Source organism: Eriocheir sinensis, chromosome 29, assembly GCF_024679095.1.
Source record: "Eriocheir sinensis breed Jianghai 21 chromosome 29, ASM2467909v1, whole genome shotgun sequence".
Taxonomy (NCBI): Eukaryota; Metazoa; Arthropoda; class Malacostraca; order Decapoda; family Varunidae; genus Eriocheir; species Eriocheir sinensis.
The window spans coordinates 5,924,768-5,945,604 of NC_066537.1; the positions used below are offsets into that span (position 1 = coordinate 5,924,768).

The window sequence follows — 20,837 nt, forward strand, 5'->3', positions numbered from 1 at the left end:
CCCTCCTCCTAACCTCTCACTCTTCCCATTCTTCCTCCCTTCCTTCCCTCACTCTTCTCCCATCCCTCATCCCCCTCCTACCTACCCTTCCCTTCCTCCCTTTCCTCTCCCCTACCCACACCCCTCCTCTTTACCTCTCACTCTTCCCATTCTTCCTTCCTTCCTTCCCTCACTCTTCCCCCATCCCTCATCTCCCTCCTTCCTACCCTTCCCTTCCTCCCCTTCCTCTTATCTCCTCTCACTTTTTCTTCCCTTCTTTCCTCCTGCCTCACCCTCTCTCTTCCTCCCTTCCCTTCCTCCTCCTCTCTCTTCCTCTCCCTCTATCACTCCTCCCCCATTCCTCACCTTCCTTCTACCTCCCTCCTTCACTCTCTCTTCCTCCCTTTTCTCCCTCCTTCATATCTTCTCTCTTCCTCTCCTTCCCTTCCTCTCTGCCTCCCTTCTCTCTCCCTCTCTTTCCTCCAGCCTCCCCTTAACTCTTCCTCTCCTTCCCTTCCCTTCCTCTCTCCTGCCTACCTTACTTTTCCTCCATCCCCCCATTACTCCTCCCCTTTCTTCCTCCCTCCCCCATCACTCCTCCCCCCTTCCCCCATCTCCCCCACCCCCTTCACTCATCATTCATTTATTCACCATTCAGAAGTTATTCACAGCGGGTTAAATAGTGACACAATGCCCCTGAAAATGATGTGTGTGTGTGTGTGTGTGTGTGTGTGTGTGTGTGTGTGTGTTCATATATTCATCGCTACATTCATTTATTCGGTTGTTCGTCGGTTTTAACTTATTCGCGAGTGTCCGGGCTGAATATGATGATGCTGTGTGTGTGTGTGTGTGTGTGTGTGTGTGTTTGTTTATTTATTTGTTTGTTTATTTATGTTTTAGTTTCCCCACCACAAAAAAAAAGTAAAATAGAGCAATGGAATGATGCGAGTTTGAAATTGTTGACTAGCTATAATTGTTCCTCCTGTGTGTTTGTGATTGTGTGTTTGTGATTGTGTGTTTGTGATTGTGTGTTTGTTTGATATTTATTTATTTGGGGTGTTTGTCCGTCATTGTAATACATCCTTTTTTGCTTTTCTTTCATTCTTTTTCATTAATGTTTTTTTATTGATTTATTTGTGTTATTTGTTCATCATTGTACTTTCTTTTATTTTTTTATTTTTTTATTTTTTTCATTTTCATTTTTTTTTTGTTCATTTTTTTCTTTTTCACTTTCTTTTTTCTTTCATTTTTCTTCTTTTTCATTTTTTCTTTTCTTTTATCATTTTTTTTCTTTTTTTTCTGATTTCTTTCTCTCTCTCTCTTCCTGTTCTTTCCCACCTCTGCTATCCCATCTTCTTTCTCTTCATTTTGTTCTCTTTCCTTCCTACTCTTTCCCCTTTCCTTTCTCTGCCTTTCTCTTTCAATTTCATTCATTACTACACTTATTATTTTCATCCCTTTATCCCTTTTTATCCCTTTTCTTTGTACTTTTTCCTCATCTCCTCACACACACACACACACACACACACACACACACACACACACTTTTCATTACCTTCATCATCCCCTTCCCCTTCACACCCTTATCATCACCTCCGTCTCTTCCTTCTCCCCACACACCCTCATCTTATCACATCCCCCCTTTCCCCACAGTTCCAGCGGGTGTTTGGGCGGTGGGTGGCAACGTGACAGCAGCGTGGCGGGAGGACATCAGCTTGGCGTGCGGGGCGGTGGGCGTGCCGGAGCCCACCCTCGCCTGGACCCACCAAGGAACGCCCATACCCCACGCCAAGAGCAGGTGAGATGCATGCCCGCCTACCTGTCTGTTTGTTTGTCTTGTTTCTTATCTTTTCCCTTGCCTGTTTGATTTTCTTCCTCTTTCTCCTTTTCTCTCATTTTCTCTTCTTTTTCGTTCTCTCACTGTCTGTCTCCTTTGTTTGTTTTTATTTTATTCCTCTTTCTTTTTTTCTCTCATTTTCTCTTCTTTTTCATTCTCTCACTCTCTGTCTTCTTTCTGCTCTCTCTCTCTCTCTCTCTCTCTCTCTCTCTCTCTCTCTCTCTCTCTCTCTCTCTCTCTCTCTCTCTCTCTCTCTCTCTCTCTCTCTCTCTCTCTCTCTCTCTCTCTCTCTCTCTCTCTCTCTCTCTCTCTCTCTCTCTCTCTCTCTCTCTCTCTCTCTCTCTCTCTCTCTCTCTCTCTCTCTCTCTCTCTCTCTCTCTCTCTCTCTCTCTCTCTATCTCTCTCTCTCTCTCTCTCTCTCTCTCTCTCTCTCTCTCTCTCTCTCTCTCTCTCTCTCTCTCTCTCTCTCTCTCTCTCTCTCTCTCTCTCTCTCTCTCTCTCTCTCTCTGTGTCTCTCTCTATCGCTCTCTCTCTCTCTCTCTCTCTCTCTCTCTCTCTCTCTCTCTCTCTCTCTCTCTCTCTCTCTCTCTCTCTCTCTCTCTCTCTCTCTCTCTCTCTCTCTTTCCATACCTTACATGTCTTCCTGTTTCCTTTTCTCCTTCCTCTTTCTCTCCTCTCCTTTGGCTCTTTCTCTCTTCTCTCCTCTCCTCTCTTTGCTTTTCCCCTTTCTTCATTCCTTCAGTCTCCTCCTCACTCCATTCCTCTACCCCCTCCTGCACCGCCTTTCACCCTACACCCCTTCCTTTACCCAGCTAACACCTCTTTCACCCCTTCCTTCACATCTCTCATCTCTTTTTTCAGCACTGCCAAGGCCTTCTAAGAGTGGAAGCCTTAGCATTGAACCCCATCTTTGACCCTTCACACTTTCTTCTCTCCCTCTAACCCATTAACACCCTTCCCCCCATGTCTCTCCCCCAGGGCCATAGTGCAGGGGGATGGGACGCTTACCCTGGGGGACCTGGAGCGTAAGGATGGGGGCAGATATACCTGTACGGCCACTAACACCCATGGGAGGGACACGGCCACCTACCACCTCACTGTGCTGGGTCAGTGGTTTATTACTATTATTTATATATTTTCTTACTTTCCTTCTTTCTTTAATTTCACAGTCTTTTCACAAATTTGCAACCACTCATCCATCTCCCCCTCCTTCCTTTCTCCCCCCTCACAGTGCCACCATCCTCACCCGGCCTCCATGTGACGGAGACCACAGCCTCCTCCATCAAGGTGCAGTGGACAGTGGAGGATGAAGGGGGTGCCGCTGTCCTGGGGGCCACCATACACTACAGGTGAGGAGGCAGACAGGTGTGTGTATAGGGGGAAAGGGGTTGATTAGTTAGTCTTGTTTTTCATTCATTTCATTAGATAGCCAGTCATATATTTCTTCATACATTTGATTAAATAGTCTTTTATTTTTGTTTATTTTTCATTCATTTTTGCACCCGACTCCTTTAACCAACGTGTGTGTGTTTCAGGGCTGCGGGAGGCACATGGACGCGAGCCACAGTGGGCGGGGAGACCACCACCTTCACCGCCCGGGAGCTGAGCTGCGGCACACTCTACCACCTCTACATCACCGTGCATAACCGCGTGGGTGAGTACTGGTCCACCTGTCCACGCACCTGCTTACCTCTCACTACCTGCCATGGGTGTCTAGAGGGGAAGAGCAAGGAGGGGCAGTTATTCCCCTTTGGAAGTCTTATATTCCCTGTAAGTCTCTTGTACAAGTTATAACTGAATCAATATGTTTCAATACCTCAGGAGGACACTTGGTGCTGCAGTTATTGATAAACTATATGTGCCATTGCTTAGTGCTGCACCAAAGAAGATATAAAATTTGATATGTATATGTTTAGGACCTTTTCTCTACCCCCTCAAAAAAATTCCTGTGGATGCCCCTGTCACCCACCTCCCTTTTACTCTACCTTCTTTACCTTCATTTAACTTGGGTTCAACTGCCTCCCCCTCTTACTAAATTCATGCTCTAATCTCTTGGCTCATTTTCTCCATCATGTCTTCCCCCAGGCCGCAGTGAGCCGTCCCGCACCGAGGCAGCGCGCACCAAGGGCCGGCCGCCCCAGGCACCCTCACAGTTCCAGTTTGTGACGACAAACAGCACCCAGGCGACACTGTACTTGGCACAGTGGGGTGACGGGGGCTGCCCCATCACCCACTTCACCCTCCAGTACCGCCCCCGCCCCGCCAGCCCCTGGACCACGGGTGAGTGTACTACTGTCGCTGTTCCTGCTGCTAATGTTACTACTACTACTACTACTATTATTACTACTATTACTACTACTACTATTACTATTACTCTCTTTGCAGTGGGCACCAAAATCCTTCCCTCCCGCACCTTCCCCCTGGGCGGACTGGCGGCGGGCGTGAGCTACGAGGTGAAGGTGGTGGCCCACAACACCGCCGGCGCCACCCCCGCCCTCTACACCGTCACCACTCCTCCACAGGGACACCCAGGTAATGCAATGATGGTGGAGATGATGATGATGATGATAATGATAAAAAGTAGAATAGTAGTGTAGTAGATGAAGAAGAAGAAAAGGAAAAAGGAAACAGAAGTATGTATAAGAAGAAAAGAACAAGAACCAGAATAAGGAGAAGAAAAAGAAGATGAAATAGAAGAAAAGGAGAAAGGAGAACAAGAATAAGAAAAACAAGAAGTAGAAGAGAATGAAGTAGAAGATTACAGACAAAGAAGATGAAGAAGAAAACACAAAGAAGTACTAGAAGAAGAAAAGTAAAAATAGGAATACAACAATCACGCCCCAAAATAATAATCCCCCTCACCCCCCCCCCTCTCCACCCCACTCTTCCCCCACCACATCCACACTTAATTCCACCCCTTCCTTCCCCCGACAGAGAGCGAGGTGGGTGCGGGGGTATGGGAGAGCACGTCCCCCGCCCCGCCCCCCGCCTGGGAGGACCCCCGCGTGCTGGTGCCGGCTCTAGTGTCCGTGGGTGCCCTGCTGCTGACCCTGGCCACCGTCTGCGTGTGTGTTCGCCGACGTGAGTGTGTGTGTGTGTGTACGTGTGTGAGAGAGTGTGTGCGTATCATGTGCTGACTAGATGTTAATGAGAGTTGGTTTTTTATTTCATTGTATATATTAATCCAAGGTTTTTGTTGTTGTTGTTTTCTAAAGTTGCAGAGGTAGTATAGATTTAGGTGTCTTTAAGGAATAACACTAATAATAATAATAATAATAATAATAATAATAATAATAATAATAATAATAATGTTACTACTGCTTCTACTACTATTACCCCTCCTCCCCCTCCTACTACTACTACTACTACTGCTGCTTATTCCCCCCTGCTCCCCCCACAGGCCCCCCAAACCAGCCCCCCAAGAAAGGCGAGGCAGCAGCAGTGGGGCCAGGGATGGGCGGGGCAGCGGAGGAGAAGGCGGGGCGGGGGGAACAGCTCTACACAGCCCTCAGACGCCCCGCCCCGACCCCACCCTTACACGACCCACGACGAGCCTCAGGTGAGTGTATAGGTCGCACACGCCACACACAAAAATAAATAATAATAATAATAATAATAAATAAATAATTAACCTGGTAGCAGCGATGGGACAAATTTGTGGCTTTACCATGTAGCAGCAACGGGCCAAATTTGTGCCATGATATAAACCCCCAAAATAGATGATACATAATCTGATCACAAATGCTTTTATATATATTATGAAATGGTTTGTGTGAGGGGTGATTTTTTCTCATTTTTCTCGCTTAGAGGGACCACTAAGAAACATGATCCCCGCTGCTACCAGGTTAAAATAACAACACAACCCTCATTCCTCGTTAGTATCCCCCACAGGTAAGCCAAGCCCCAGGTGTCTCCAGGTAGCCCCATAGGTAACCCTCCAGTTCTTCCCCCAGGTGAATATCCAGGGGAGGAGCTGTACCACTATGCCGCAGCCACTTATCAACTCGACGGAAGTAGCCCACCGCCACCTCCGGCTCCCCCTTCGCCCCCAACCCACGCCCACCACCGCCCGCCTCCCCAGCAGGCCCGCCCTCACAAGGCTTTCACGGCACTTGTCTACCAGCCGCCGTCTCTGCATGATGTGGATTCACCTAATTTGGTAAGACTGTGTGGTTGGATATTGGAAGTTATGGTGTTATATGTGTTGTCTGTACTTATACTGTGTAAATATCTTTATTTTTCTACTTTATATTTCTTTTTTTTTTCTTGGTAGTATTTTTTCCACTATTATTATTTATTTATTTATTTGTTTTCAATACTTGTTCTATTTTTTTCTGCTTTTTTTCACTCTTCTACTTATATCACTTTTCTTAGCAATGTTTTTTTCTTTTTCTTCAATTTTTTTTCTTTTTCTTGCCAATACTTTTTCGATTTCTACGTTATCTACTTTTCTACTTTCTACTTCTATGTGCTTTTTTTCTTTTCCTGGGTAATACTTTTTTCTTAGCTTCTCTCCTCCTTCTTCCCTTCCATCTTCCTCCTCCTCCTCCTCCTTGTCTTCCTCATCATCTTCCTTATCTCTTCCTCTCCCTCATCTTCATCATCTTTCTCCTTCTCTTTCTCCTCCTCTTCCTCCTCCTCATCCTGATCATCTTCCTCCCCCCCAGAGTGAGGGTGAGGCCCCAGGTGGTCGTCCAGGCATGCCCCTTCCTCAGGCGCAGGGGCTTGTGGATTCCCAGAGCGAGGGGTACGGCAGCCTCCTGGGCCCTGGCAGCTCCCCCATCCCAACGCCCACCCCTGGCCCGCCCCACCAACACCCCCGGCGGGCACCACGACACCCCAGGATTGCTAGGTGATGATGCCGGGCTCTTGTCTCATAATAAATATCTATAAACTAAAAGGGAATCAAGTAGGCCTAGTTTTGGTTTATAAATTTTCAAGGATGTTTCTAGGCTTTCATCTGACTGGACATCTCTCTGTTTCCACACGTCCTGCAGGATCCCCCGTACTGTCCACTTCCCTTGAGGTGCTCTAAGGACTACCCCCCCTCACCCACCGCCACCACCACCACCCATAGTAGAGGAATAAGAGATATCACAACGATGGGAACTGACTCCTTATGGTACGGGGTGTCTGCCGAGCTACTAATACTCTGGATGTTGATATTGAAGCCGTGACAGTACCTACGTTTAATTAATTCACCTGAGCACTGTTGCCAGAACCACCTGTTTTCACCTACGCTGTACATATGGGTGTTAGTGCACTTCCGTTGTTAGTAGGGTGAGTGTTGGTAGTGTTGCAAAAATTATAACTTCATCCAGTCTCTTCATCAGTACTTTGACATGTATTGAGAAGTGACCAATCAAAATGTAGTTGTCTGTGTGACCGCCGGTGGTGACGATTCTCTCTGTGACGCGTGACGGACAGATTTTCCTGCGTCGCACGTGTTTAGAGTTTGTCCACTTTGTTCAACGCTGTGTGGCGGCCAGCAAGTTGTTGGCCGCACCACGCAATCATTGTGTGTCTGTGTGCGATCCACTCTACTGTGCTCTGGTTGTCTGGTTGTTGTATTCAGTATTTTAAGTGTTGCCGTGATCTGTTAGGTGTACATGTGTGTGTGGGTTGTGGTCCTCATCAGGGTGACCATAAGTGTATCAGTATGCATGCCCTCATGCCAGCAGCTGTTCCTCCACACCAAGCTGAGGTGGGCTGTGTGTGACCTGCCCCCTGAGGGATGTAGACCACCTGGTGCTGAGGCTGAATGCAAGTCAGGCCAGGAAGGAGGACTCTGAGATGCCCCTAAACCTTGCCAGGTCAGTCCAAAAACTTGATAAAAGCAAAATTTATTAACATTTCTCTTTATTGAACATCTATATACAAATATTAATTGCATCAAATAGATACATAGTGTGTACATGGACTTCATCTCTCACCCTATAACTATGAGTGAGCTAATTCAGTGTTTTGCACAGGTAACCTTACATTGAGCAACCCTGCTGGCCAGGCACTGGCCTGTGGAAAGCAACTCACCTGTGCCACAGCGCAGCACAGTGCAACATCGTCTGTTCTTATTGTTCTGACGCCCCTGCAGTGATCTGCCACACACAGCACTGCAGAGGGTCAGGAGAGTCCATCACTTGTGTTATTACTAAGCTTGTGGGGCACACTGTTCCCTGAGAGGAGGACAATCATTACTCGGCTGAGACTGACCACTAAGATCTCCCTTGGCTCTGCACGACACCCACCACCACACTCATGACTTTGTGGTACACTGAGATCACTCACTGACTGTGATTCCTACCAGACATAAATAATACTATGTTACCGAGCAATGAGTCTGATGTTTTTCGTCATTTCGTCTCGACACACACAACGCCTCGACTGGACTTGTGTGTGTCCATCTGTCGCCTAATAAAAGTTGTCATGTTCACCTCGCCTTTTTGGGGTCCTGGGCCGGGCTGGGCGTCTCGGGGTTGTTGGCGGCCTCATAGAGCTCATACAGTTGGTGGACCTGCTCGTCATTGAAGTTCTCCAACTCAGTTTGTGAGAGTGGGCGGCCGAGGGTCTTGGCGGTGTGGGAGCCCCGCACACCCAGCTGCTTGGCGACGGTGATGGCATAGTTGGTCCACTCCACCATGAAGGCCTGGGATTGCTCCGGCAACGCCTCCTTGTGACGCTTAAACTCATCCCTTGTGTATTGGTCACCTGTGGAAGGAAGGCTACACTTAACCACCACCATAACACCACCCAAACACACCCCAGCAAACCCATGATACAACTCCCACTGAGTCTCTACTACACCCCCTACCAACCCACCAGGACACATACCCATAACTATAGACAGGATAAAGATATGGAACAGACCAGTGGCAAGACATGAGGCAACACACTCCCAAAGCCGCCTCTGCAACTATAGAAAATCAAAATAACAAAATCACGCAGACATAGCCATACCAGTGGAGCCAATCACATGAAGTTACACCCACCCATCACACATTTCTCTGCTTGTATTGGAGCTTAGAAGAGGATCAAGTATGAGGCCATTGAAGGATTGCAGGTGAGAAAGAAGTGAAGTATTTCTTTGTATTGTATATGTATGTATAAGGTAAATGCTTGTGATGAAAAAAATGAGGACAGGAGGAAAAAGTGAAGGGGAGGAAAAATGAGGGAGGGGTAGGAGGAATGAAAGAAGGAAAGGAAGAGAGAAGGGAAGGTAGGAGGAAGGGAGAAAAGGGAAAGTTAGAAAGCGTGTAAGTCATAGGCGGGAGAAAATATGGACAAAGGAAAGGAAGAGAGAAGGGAAGATAGGAGGAAGGAAGAAAAGGGAAGGCAGGAGGAAGAGAGTAGGGAAGGTAGGAGGAAGGGAGAAAAGGGAAGGTTGGAAAGTGTGTAAGTCATAGGCGGGAGGAAATATGAACAAGGGAAGGCTGTCAAGAGTGCAGGGAATCTTACCGAGCGCCTTCAGTTCCATGGGGAGGCCTCGGTGCAGTTTGAGGATGGTCTTGTAGAGGAGCTTCACGCGCTGGGGGTGAGTGAAGGCCTCAGCTACCGCCTTCCGCCCACCACCCATCCCGACCTACTCTCACCAGGGTGCAGGGGCTGGCAGGTTGTGTAGACTGGCTGCTGTTCCTTCCCTACAAAATAATAATAGTTAATAAAGAAGAATGGTGATAAAAGGACGGTAAGGTAAGGTTGGGGCATACACAATACCTGAGCAAGGCCTCGGTTCTCGTATCCATTGCATTGGCCCTTGAGCCTGTGATGCTTGAGAGCCCATTACCCCGAGACACAGTGCCAGTGCAACATCTAGGTTACCACAATTTACCTTCCCAAGGCTTCCCCAGGTACAGCAACACATTTATCAGCTAGCCCGTAAGTAAGGATGAACAGCTGGGTGGGCTGAACGCTGACTGACCAGGCCGGGATGCCCCAAACTTTACCTTACCTGACCATAATTCACCTTAAACCGGTAGCAGCGGGGATCATGTTTCTTAATGGTCCCTCTAAGCGAGAAAAATTCATCACTCACACAAACCATTTCAGAATATATATCAAAGCATTTGTGATCAGTTTATGTATCATCTGTTTTGGGGGGTTTATATCATGGGACAAATTTGGCCCGTCGCTGCTACAAAGTAAAGCCACAAATTTGGCCCGTCGCTGCTACAAGGTAAAGCCACAAATTTGGCCCATCGCTGCTACAAGGTAAAGCCACAAATTTGGCCCGTCGCTGCTACAAGGTAAAGCCACAAATTTGGCCTGTCGCTGCTACAAGGTAAAGCCACAAATTTGGCCCGTCGCTGCTACAAGGTAAAGCCACAAATTTGGCCCGTCGCTGCTACAAGGTAAAGCCACAAATTTGGCCCGTCGCTGCTACACGGTAAAAACCACAAATTTATTCGTCGCTGCTACAAGCTAAAGCCACAAATTTGGAGCTTCGCTGCTACAAGGTAAAGCCACAAATTTGGCCCGTCGCTGCTACAAGGTAAAGCCACAAATTTGGCCCGTCGCTGCTACAAGGTAAAGCCACAAATTTGGCCCGTCGCTGCTACAAGGTAAAGCCACAAATTTGGCCTGTCGCTGCTACAAGGTAAAGCCACAAATTTGGCCCGTCGCTGCTACAAGGTAAAGCCACAAATTTGGCCCGTCGCTGGTACAAGGTAAAGCCACAAATTTGGCCCGTCGCTGGTACAAGGTAAAGCCACAAATTTGGCCCGTCGCTGCTACAAGGTAAAGCCACAAATTTGGCCCGTCGCTACTACCGGGTTAACCTAATGAAGTGTAACCTATTGCCACTAAGGATGGTTGTCTGCTGCTGCTTAAGTAGTAATCGCTGCTAAGGACAGTAACGTCTAGCTGCAGAAACTTGGAATTTTTGACAAAACAACAGGACAGTAAAATTTACCCGAAGCGTCAACCACCACAGAGTCGGGTGTGATTCTAGAGAAACGAGACTAGGAGGGAATGTCCAAGAAATTCAGGACACATGTAAACCCACACCAAACTAAAACAACAATTGAAAACATATTAAAACGTGTTGACCAGGAGACATGACACACAACATCAGAACAATAGATCATCTCAGTGGCCTGGGGTGGTGACAGACTAACAGGTATGGTGAATATGGATATCTTAACACTGTAATGGCAGGTGTGGTGTTAGGTGCACTAATTAAAGGTGTGTGTACTGGAGACGGCATCCTAAACCCATTAATTAGCTGTACCTGTGGCCCTCACCTGCTGCCGAACGTTGCCAGATTGTCGTACTCAGCCTCCTATGTTTGCCTATTTCCGACCTCAAAACTGCCTCCTCGACCCCATTAACTGCCTTCATATATAGTTATCGTTAAAATGGTTAATGATTGGTGTTTTTTGGAAATAGCTATGGCTCAGAAACCGGTAAATACGAGGCTCTGAGTACGATAGTCTGGCACCGCTGCCGAGATTACACAACACAGGCAAAGCAAAACAGTGGAGGGGCCTGAACATCTATATATATCTATGTACATTAAGAGAAAGCTTGAAATAATGTGAACGATTCAGTCATATGTCAAGGTGCGCGTGGCCTCGGTGCTCATCTCCGTCACATTGTAGAAAAAAAATCATACGAGTACATTTACGTAGATTTCATGGTATTTTATTTGTCTTATCTTCTCATTATAGCAGCCTTGTCTTTTTTAACCTCTACAATTACTTAAAACAATATAGGTATCAGTCTCTCAGTTATTCAGTCAGTTAGTTATTTGATTCCTGTAAATAAGCCGTCAAAATCATCATCATCATCACCGTCACCATCATCATCATCACCATCATCATCACTATCATCATCATCAGCAACAGCAGCATCACCATCATTATCGTCATTGTCACCATATCATCATCGTCACCATCATCATCATCGTCTGTAATCCCAGTATTTAATTAAGGACGTCATCACCATCATCATCGTCATCATCATCATCACCATCATCGCCATCATCATCATCATCGTCATCTTCAGCTACAGAGGAGGAAGAAGCATCGGATCCCACAGCCTCAGCACATATACACGCGCCGATCCTCCTCTTGGCTCCATATTGTGGCATCCTAGAGTCTGTCAGATGTCTCGTGATGCTGCCAAGAAACTATAGTAAAGGAACCATACTTTACAATTATAAATATACATAAACAGATCAGTGGCTTTTAAGTATAAAAATAAGGTATATGTATTTAAAATCTTTCCTATAGTGGCTTTATTTATATTTTTAGTTAAGAGAATAGAAGGTTTTAGGACGGGCCTTGGGTTGAGTGTCATCATATGATCGTCTGCCTCAGGTCGCCCAGTGGCTGCTGTGTTTCTCTCCCTCTCCGGTCCACTTTAACGCCCTCAAAATGGCTCTCAGCGATGCCGACGTGCAGAAACAAGTAAGTAATAACACAGAGCCATTGGAAAAACAGTTTGGGTTATAAAATAGTCCATATAACTCTTAAAATATCCTCACAACCATCCTTGCAAAATCACGGTGTTCCAATTCACTGATAATTTACAAGTAAGTAATAACACAGAGCCATTGGGAAAACAGTTTGGGCAATAAAATAGTCCATATAACTTAAAATATCCTCATAACCATCCTTGCAAAATCACGGTGTTCCAATTTCCTGATAATTTACAAGTAAGTAATAACATTGAGCCATTGGGAAAACAGTTTGGGCAATAAAATAGTCCATATAACTTAAAATATCCTCATAACCATCCTTGCAAAATCACGGTGTTCCAATTTCCTGATAATTTACAAGTAAGTAATAACATTGAGCCATTGGGAAAACAGTTTGGGTAATAAAATAGTCCATATAACTCTTAAAATATCCTCATAACCATCCTTGCAAAATCACGGTGTTCCAATTTACTGATAATTTACAAGTAAGTAATAACATTGAGCCATGGGGAAAACAGTTTGGGCAATAAAATAGTCCATATAACTCTTAAAATATCCTCATAACCATCCTTGCAAAATCACGGTGTTCCAATTTACTGATAATTTACAAGTAAGTAATAACACGGAGCCATTGGGAAAACAGTTTGGGTAATAAAAGTCTAAACTCCTATAATGTCCTAATAACCATCCTTGCAATATCACGGTGTCCTATTTTACTGATACAAGCTTTGCTATTTCCCTACACTAGTTATTATTTTATCTGGTGCTTTATATGAGGCGTGCCGCGCCAGAACCTCGTAACCCTGAAATTTGAGAAATTGAGATAATGGCTGCCCCAGAGAGTAGAGAGGTGGAATTGTCATATACCGTGGTCGGACAGAGGAAATCCGACCTTCCAGCCACCTAAAACAGGGTGCTAAGACAGTTAGTCTGGTCTCGACACGCAAAAAAAAAGTCGCGACTAACTCCCTGAGGCGTGGGCCAAAACCACGTAACCAAGACGCACGTGTAGGATGAGCCAGCTATCATCATGAAATCTTCACATATTCCATTTTACAACACGTACTTAATAATTTTGAACATAGGAGGAAGTCAATGTAATGGATAGGAGTATTAAAGTTCGATGCGGATTAAAAAAAATTTCGCTCGGTAAAAAAATCATAACATTTTCATTTTCACAGCTATCATCATGAAACCTTCACATATTCCTAATAAAAACAAGTACTTTTATAATAAAATTGTAAAAAAATTCCAGCAAATTTTTTTTTTTCCGCCACTGAGTAGGGGTTTCATTAATTTATTTCAATAAACCAAAAATTTTCCGATTTCCTATCAGAACCTAATTAACAAAACAGAACTCTTCAAAACCTTTCATTTGATGTATAGTTATTACATATTCTGACCATTCTTAGGTGCATTGTCAGTGTTTAACTTTATGCGCGATTTTCTCAAAACTACGATTTTTCGGTTACGAGGTTCTGGCGCGGCACGCCTCATATGTAGTTTAGGCTTTCTATGTCCTTGTATATGCTGTTATCTAGGTTGTCCGTTTTAGGGGTAACTAAGCGTAATGGACCCCAGACTCCTCCCCCGGTATATGCTGTTATCTAGGTTGTCTGTTTAACCCGGTAGCTGCAGGGATCATGTTTCTTAAAGGCCCCTCTAAGCGAATTAATGAGAAAAAAATCATCACTCACGCCAACCACTTTGTAAAACATATCAATGCATTTGTGATCAGTTTATGCATCATCTTTTTTAGGGGGGTTATATCATGGCAAGAATTTGGCCCGTCACTGGTACACGGTAAAGCCACAAATTTGGCCCGTTGCTGGTACACGGTAAAGCCACAAATTTGGCCCGTTGCTGGTACACGGTAAAGCCACAAATTTGGCCCGTTGCTGGTACATGGTAAAGCCACAAATTTGGCCTGTTGCTGGTATGCAGTAAAGCCACAAATTTGACCCGTTGCTGGTACACGGTAAAGCCACAAAATTGGCCCGTTGCTGGTACACGGTAAAGCCACAAATTTGGCCCGTTGCTGGTATGCAGTAAAGCCACAAATTTGACCCGTTGCTGGTACACGGTAAAGCCACAAATTTGGCCCGTTGCTGGTATGCAGTAAAGCCACAAATTTGTCCCGTTGCTGGTACACGGAAAAGCCACAAAATTATTCGTTGTACACGGTAAAGCCACAAATTTGGCCCGTTGCTGGTATGCAGTAAAGCCACAAATTTGACCCGTTGCTGGTACACGGTAAAGCCACAAATTTGGCCTGTTGCTGGTACACGGTAAAGCCATAAATTTGGCCCATTGCTGGTATGCAGTAAAGCCACAAATTTGGCCCGTTGCTGGTACACGGTAAAGCCACAAATTTGGCCCGTTGCTGGTACACGGTAAAGCCACAAATTTGGCCCATTGCTGGTACACGGAAAAGCCACAAATTTGGCCCGTCGCTGCTACCAGGTTAAGGGGTAGTTAAGCATAATGGACCCCAGACTCCTCCCCCTACTTCCCAGCTCTCCTCCCTCACCCAGCATCTCCTTTCTCCCCATTATTCCTTTCCCTCCCCATCTTTCCTTCAACTCCAACTCTCCTCCCTTCCCAGTACTGCTCCCCCTTCTCCCCTTCATATGTGGTCAGAGTTCCATCTCAACCGTTATTTAGAAAACCTGAGTGGGCTATTTTGAAGATGCAGACTATTCATTTTGTGGAGATAGTTATTAGTATTCCTCGAGGCTGGGCGTTCTGTACCGTCTCCGCCAGTTCTTCTCCCCTGCACAGTTGCTGTCCATATACAGGGGCCTTGTCCGCCCTCGTATGGAGAATGCATCTCATGTGTGGGGGGGTTCCACTCACACAGCTCTTCTGGACAGAGTGGAGGCTAAGGCTCTTCGTCTCATCAGCTCTCCTCCTCATACTGATAGTCTTCTACCTCTTAAATTCCGCCGCAATGTTGCCTCTCTTTCTATCTTCTATCGATATTTCCACGCTGACTGCTCTTCTGAACTTGCTAACTGCATGCCTCCCCCCCTCCCGCGGCCCCGCTGCACTCGACTTTCTACTCATGCTCATCCCTATACTGTCCAAACCCCTTATGCAAGAGTTAACCAGCATCTTCACTCTTTCATCCCTCACGCTGGTAAACTCTGGAACAATCTTCCTTCATCTGTATTTCCTCCTGCCTACGACTTGAACTCTTTCAAGAGGAGGGTATCAGGACATCTCTCCTCTCGTATTTGATCTTGCTTTCGGCCACCTCTTTTGCTTCTTTTTTAGGAGCAGCGAGTAGCGGGCTTTTTTTATTATTGTTTTATTTTTTTGTGTGCCCTTGAGCTGCCTCCTTTGTTGTAAAAAAAAAAAAAATTGCAGGAAAATAACTACGAGGACCATGGAGTGATTTTGGGGATAGATAATTTTTGCTGGTGGTACGTCACTTTTATTCTCTTTACTGTCTTTGTCTGTCGTATCTTTCACATTCATGTCTCAGCAAAGGACTCTGTGTCTATGTATTTTTTTTTTATTGATATCCTTCATGAACCTCGGTAAAAATAATAGTGGATCTTAACTCTTTCAGTACGGTGATGCCGTCGTAAGAGGAAATGAAAGAGGTTTAGAAGAGGATTAATCCTCTTCCATTTCCTCTTAACCCTTTCCATACTGTGACGCCGACGTCTGCGTCACCGTATTGAAAGGGTTAAGACTTCTAATAATAAATAAAAATAATAACCCTGTGTCTCTCACCCCCACAGATCAACCAGATGATGTCCTTCATCGAACAGGAGGCAAATGAAAAAGCAGAAGAGATAGACGCGAGGGCGGAGGAGGAGTTCACCATTGAGAAGGGTCGCCTCGTGCAGCAGAACAGGCTCAAGATCATCGAGTACTATGAGAGAAAGGAGAAGCAAGTGGAGCTGCAGAAGAAGATGTAAGGAGGAGATGAAGATGGAGGAGGAGTGGATTTAGGTTAAATAATCATGTGATATTTGTCTAATCTTTTCCCATTTTTGTTTTTATTGCACTTTTCGTATTTTTATTTTATCTTTTATTTGTTAATTTATTCATTTTTTCATTTATTTTTACCTCTACTGCTGCTTAAAACAATATCAGACTCGCAGGTCATCAGTCATTTAGTCAATCAAATTTTATCTCCCTTTTTACTGGCTTTAAATTTTACTCATTCAGTTTATGCCTTTATTTAATCAATCATGAAATTCCTCTGTACTCCTAGAATCTATGTGGAACCAGTCAATCACTCACACTCACTTTCTCACACTCACACAAACCATCACCAACACCCACACTCCTCCAAACCTTCATCCCCCTCTCTCCCTCCTGTAACAGTGGTGCCAGTAACCTCCTGAACAAGTCTCGGCTGGAGGTGCTGAAGGCGCAGGAGAACCACATCCGCAACGTCCTGCACGAGGCTCAGAGCAAGCTGGTGGTGCTGACCCATGACCCTGAAGCCTACATACAACTCCTGCAGGACCTCCTCACTCAGGGCCTCTGCCAGGTGTGTAGGAGGGAACATATTCTTGCTATTATTTTTTTTAATTTACAGCAAAGGAAGGAGATAAAGGGCAAAAACAAAATAAACAAGAGAAGCCCACCAAGCACTGCTCCTGTGATTGTGAATAGAATAGAGTGGCCAGAAGAGAGGTCAGTTTCAGATGGTCAAATACAGATGGTCAATTTTGGATGTTGGTTTAATATTATAAGATTGCAGTGGGATTTCGTCTTGTCAAATTTGAGAAGGCATTTTTTCGCCAGCCATGAATCCGCCAAACTGGAAGGCTTACTGTACTAGAACCATTGTCTGTCTCTCTTTCTTTCTTTCTTTCTAGGACCAGTGAGTCGCAGGTTCTTTCATTTCTTTCATTCTTCAATATGTTTTTTAGCATTTCTCATTTCCCATAGTAGTTGTAGGGTTATGTTCTTCGATTTCTTTCATTCTCTGACCCATCTTTATCATTCTCTATTTTGCCAATTTTGACACAAGCATTCATCATTCATCACTTTGCCATCCGAAATTGACCTCTCTTTTGGCCACTCTTTACTTTTCGCTTTGTGGGAGCAGCGACTAGCGGGCTTTTTTTTTCTACACTTTTTTTGTTGCCCTTGAGCTGCTTCCTGTGCTGTATGAAAAAAAGGGGACTAAATCACAAACTCTTCCTTTCTCCCATTGGTCAGCTCCTGGAGAACAGCCTGATGGTGCGTTGCCGAAGACAGGATCAGTCCCTGGTGGAGCAGGCCATCCCCAGAGCCCTGGCCGCCTACAAGGCCATCTCCGGCCGCACCAGCAAACTGGAGATCGACAGCAACAGCTACCTTCCCTCTGAAATGTGAGTATATGAAGCTGAGGATTATTTAAAGGCATGTCAAGTGCTCTCTGTGTGCTGTGTGACTTTAATCTTGTAACTGTCTAATAAATACTTCTTTAATTTTTTTATCTTCATCTTTTATCTGCTTTTACCTTTTTCTCATCTTTTTCCTCCTTTTTCTCATTGTGTTGGTGGTCTGTATGTCATGTTTTTATCCTTCATCATTTACCTAATTAATTTTGTGTCTATTTAATGAATTATTTAACTTCTTACCTCATCTTTTTATCTGCTTTTCCTATTTCTCTTTCCTTTTTCCTCCTCCTCTGCACTGTGTTAGTAGTCTGTATGTCATGTTTTCATCATTTATCTTTTACCTAACCTAATTTACCTTTTGTATTCTATATATTTTCCTTGTCTTTAACTGTAAAAAAAAAAAAAAAATGGTAGATCGCCACTTTTACACAGCACCTCATATAACCATCATAGTTACGACACCATGACTACACACCCTAATAAGTAAACCAATCTATCTCCCCAATGAATGCATAAGAAACCTCCCTCGGTAATTATGATAAATCTCCCTGAACAGTTGCGGCGGCCTTGAGTTGGTGGTGATGCCTGGTAACCGCATCAAGATCTCTAACACCCTGGAGGCTCGTCTGGACATGTTGGCCCAGCAGATGCTTCCCGAGGTGCGCACGATGCTCTTCGGTGCCAACCCCAACAGGAAGTTCGACAATTAAGGGGCGGGAACTTCACCCCACGTCTGATTCATCTCTGTAAATGTTGTGTCGAGGTCTCTGTGTCTGCGTCTGTCTCTATCACACTTTCTAGCAACTCTGTGTCTCTCCATGTCTCTTTATCTCAGCCTTATTTTATTCTCCACTTCATCTCTCTAAATTTGTGTTGAGGTCTCTGTGTCTCTGTCTGCCTCTATCTATCTTTCTAGCAACTGTATCTCTGTATATTTGTGCCTTTCTCTCTTCTTTCTCCATTCTTTTATACTTATCTGATTTTCTGCCTCAGTCCCACCTTATTTCTTCCTTTCTGGCAGCTCAACAACCTCTAAACTTGTCTTAGTCTTTCTTTATACTTGTCTATGCCTACCAATGCCTCTAATACCTCTGTCTTGTTCTCTTGTTTCTTCTGCCTTTGTTGATTCTCTCACTCGCTCTTCTTTTTCTAATTTCACTTTTTTTGTTTTTATTCCCACAATCTCTTCCCCTACCTTTCGACCTTTCTCTTTCTCTCTTGTAGTGTCGGCCCCAAGCACAAAAACTAACTCAGTAGGTCTTATTATTATTATTATTATCATTCTTGTCATCTCACTTTGGAGAGGAGCCTTCGTGTCTTCCCCATATACATGCAAACGAGCAAGTCACACCATTCAGCAGTATTGTGACCGAGTAATAGTAATAATAGTCGTAGTGTCATAGTAACAGGCCAGTGTGCATGGTAGTAATGACAATGGTGTAAAAAGAGCCGTTATGTTAGTCGTTTGCTGGAGTCTATAAATTGCAAAGTCCGATGATGATGCTGTTGTTATTTTACGAGTTTTTATTCTTTACGAGAAATGTTAAAGATGTTAGTGAAGATGATTAGCAATGTTGGTGGTTGATAATAAGGAACAAAAGGAAACTGACATGAGATTGTGGCCATTTCCAACTTTTTTTTCATGCACACACACTCACACATACACATACATGCACGTTCACACACATACACGCACACACCATTCCAGATCCCCAAGAGGTTGTGTTAAACAGCCAGCCGTTCTTTCAATGTCCTGTGTATCTCTTTTTATCTGTATGTATGTGTGTGTCTGTGTGTGTCCGGCTGGCTGACTGGGGTAAATAAAAACATTCCATGCACACACACACACACATACAGACACATACACACACACACTAACACATGGAGATCGGTTGTGTATATAGAGAGTCATTCCTTCCCCTCCCCAGCTGTAGGTATAATTAGGGAAGCACATGACCTCACCTGAACCTAACTTGACCTCACCTTAGCTCTTGAAAATGAACAAAGTACTTAATACGGAACTTCTCTAATGATGATTATGATGGAAATTGTGTGATTGTATTTTTATTTATTTATGTTTTCTGGAGGGTCGTGATGCTTCCCTAAAACAGATTCCACTGCCTCATCCTCCTCCTCTCGTCCCATCTCGGTGTTTTTGGTGTTGTTGGTGACTCGTCTTGTGGCAATGAGTCTTAAAAAATATAATAAAGGGTCATGTACATATACTATCCTGCTATTTTTCTTCTACGGTCCCCAACTGCTGTAACCGAACCAGGAGACTTCACATTTTGTCGTATTTTCATATTTTCCATCAGCAATTACCTCTGTGAGACTCGCGTTACTTTTTGGTTTTGTTTCCTTTTTCCCAACAGTTCTAGGCTGCACGCGAGTCATATGAGCCTTGTAGCAGTGTAGGCAATTGGGGGAGTCACGGAACTCCTGTGTCTGGTAGTGGATGCCAGGCGAGGTAAGGAACAGCAGCAGTAACAGTAGTATGAAAAAATATAGTAGTAGTAGAGGTAGAAGTAGTAGTAGTGGTAGAGGGGGAGGTCACCATTTTCTCGGAAGCTTTCAACTAAATTCACATTGATAGAAGGTATAGTCAAGATAATTCATTCCAGTAGCTGTTGAAAATAAAATAAAAGGGAATGTTCACAGTGGACTAAAAATGGATGATTGTTAGACTCCATTCTAGTAAATTATGACAAGAAAAAGTCTCGTGCAGTTTCATAAAAAAATAAAAAATAAAAAAAAATAAAAATGTGCGTGCGTCTGAAAGCTGGCGTGTGCTTCCATAGAGTAAAGTCAACATGGAAATAGCTTACTCACGCAGCTTTTTCACATTCCATTTAATATTTTCACTATTCTATAGAGAAAAGACGTTGTGCGTATGTAAATTTACACCAAAACTCATACGAGACATAGTTGGGGCGCTCAAAGATACACAGACATAGGAAAGCACCTTACAAAATCCTTCAGTCGTGAGTGGAACAATACTCAATTCTGTCAACTTCAATACTAAAAACACTATGCAGATAAAGTCTTAAGTAGGGCTCATAGGTTATACAGTCTGACCTCAGCTAACGACTTTAACCATGGAATAGCAGCCTTTACAACCCCTCAACGTCCCTATCTCATGTCTTCCGACCCTACTCCGTTCATTGCAAGGCGTTCAGCAGTCCCGCGGCGTGAGTTATCCGTTGGTGGGTTGCTAAATGGCCTCATGAATTACCTGAGTACATGCCTGCTGAGAGAG

At 44.6% G+C, this 20,837-nt stretch overlaps 3 protein-coding genes and 1 long non-coding RNA gene across 8 annotated transcripts in view; 3 read left to right on the forward strand and 1 right to left on the reverse strand.

The window, feature by feature from the left end:
- LOC127004878 (cell adhesion molecule Dscam2-like) overlaps positions 1-8,246 on the forward strand; it is a 17,958-nt gene extending 9,712 nt beyond the window's left edge. Inside the window, exons 9-20 of one of the 2 annotated variants that reach the window (XM_050873080.1) lie at positions 1,633-1,777; positions 2,795-2,922; positions 3,048-3,165; positions 3,352-3,470; positions 3,902-4,096; positions 4,202-4,348; positions 4,751-4,897; positions 5,217-5,375; positions 5,770-5,975; positions 6,484-6,668; positions 6,814-7,629; positions 7,789-8,246. In XM_050873080.1, coding sequence (XP_050729037.1) covers positions 1,633-1,777; positions 2,795-2,922; positions 3,048-3,165; positions 3,352-3,470; positions 3,902-4,096; positions 4,202-4,348; positions 4,751-4,897; positions 5,217-5,375; positions 5,770-5,975; positions 6,484-6,668; positions 6,814-6,841 — 1,577 coding nt within the window. In that variant the 3' untranslated portion in view covers positions 6,842-7,629; positions 7,789-8,246. Of the gene's footprint in view, positions 1-1,632; positions 1,778-2,794; positions 2,923-3,047; positions 3,166-3,351; positions 3,471-3,901; positions 4,097-4,201; positions 4,349-4,750; positions 4,898-5,216; positions 5,376-5,623; positions 5,976-6,483; positions 6,669-6,813; positions 7,630-7,788 lie in introns of those variants that run through there. The other variant, XM_050873081.1, reaches the window with a different exon arrangement.
- Positions 7,648-11,270, reverse strand: LOC127004880 (succinate dehydrogenase assembly factor 3, mitochondrial-like). 2 transcript variants are annotated; one of them, XM_050873089.1, is made up of 3 exons: positions 11,053-11,270; positions 9,269-9,450; positions 7,648-8,521 (listed from the first exon to the last, which is right to left on the reverse strand). In XM_050873089.1, exons 2-3 carry the CDS (start codon positions 9,384-9,386, stop codon positions 8,244-8,246), a joined length of 396 nt encoding a protein of 131 aa, XP_050729046.1. In that variant the 5' UTR covers positions 9,387-9,450; positions 11,053-11,270; the 3' UTR covers positions 7,648-8,243. The 2 variants fall into 2 exon arrangements, with proteins under 2 accessions (XP_050729046.1, XP_050729045.1); XM_050873088.1 differs by having other exon boundaries at positions 11,040-11,270.
- On the forward strand, positions 9,794-10,920 carry LOC127004881 (uncharacterized). 3 transcript variants are annotated; one of them, XR_007758088.1, is made up of 3 exons: positions 9,794-9,951; positions 10,022-10,161; positions 10,267-10,920. It is a non-coding gene; the product is annotated as an uncharacterized LOC127004881 (long non-coding RNA). The 3 variants fall into 3 exon arrangements; XR_007758087.1 differs by having other exon boundaries at positions 9,796-9,986; XR_007758086.1 differs by having other exon boundaries at positions 9,801-10,161; positions 10,267-10,441; positions 10,512-10,920.
- Positions 11,271-12,060: 790 nt separating the features above from the next.
- Positions 12,061-19,807, forward strand: LOC127004884 (V-type proton ATPase subunit E-like). The gene is made up of 5 exons (XM_050873091.1): positions 12,061-12,219; positions 15,980-16,155; positions 16,572-16,740; positions 17,418-17,569; positions 18,138-19,807. The coding sequence occupies exons 1-5, from the start codon at positions 12,187-12,189 to the stop codon at positions 18,289-18,291; spliced, it is 684 nt and encodes a 227-aa protein (XP_050729048.1). The 5' UTR covers positions 12,061-12,186; the 3' UTR covers positions 18,292-19,807.
- The last annotated feature ends 1,030 nt before the right edge of the window (positions 19,808-20,837 follow it).

What these genes read in the sequence shown, in the direction of transcription:
- LOC127004880 (XM_050873089.1), bottom strand. Translation starts at nt 9,386, where the DNA reads ATGGGTGGTGGGCGGAAGGCGGTAGCTGAGGCCTTCACTCACCCCCAG. An exon ending in CATGGAACTGAAGGCGCTCG is followed by an intron (nt 8,522 to 9,268) that starts GTAAGATTCCCT and finishes TTCCTTCCACAG; the next exon opens with GTGACCAATACACAAGGGAT.
- LOC127004884 (XM_050873091.1), top strand. Translation starts at nt 12,187, where the DNA reads ATGGCTCTCAGCGATGCCGACGTGCAGAAACAA. An exon ending in ATGCCGACGTGCAGAAACAA is followed by an intron (nt 12,220 to 15,979) that starts GTAAGTAATAAC and finishes TCACCCCCACAG; the next exon opens with ATCAACCAGATGATGTCCTT. An exon ending in GTGGAGCTGCAGAAGAAGAT is followed by an intron (nt 16,156 to 16,571) that starts GTAAGGAGGAGA and finishes CTCCTGTAACAG; the next exon opens with TGGTGCCAGTAACCTCCTGA.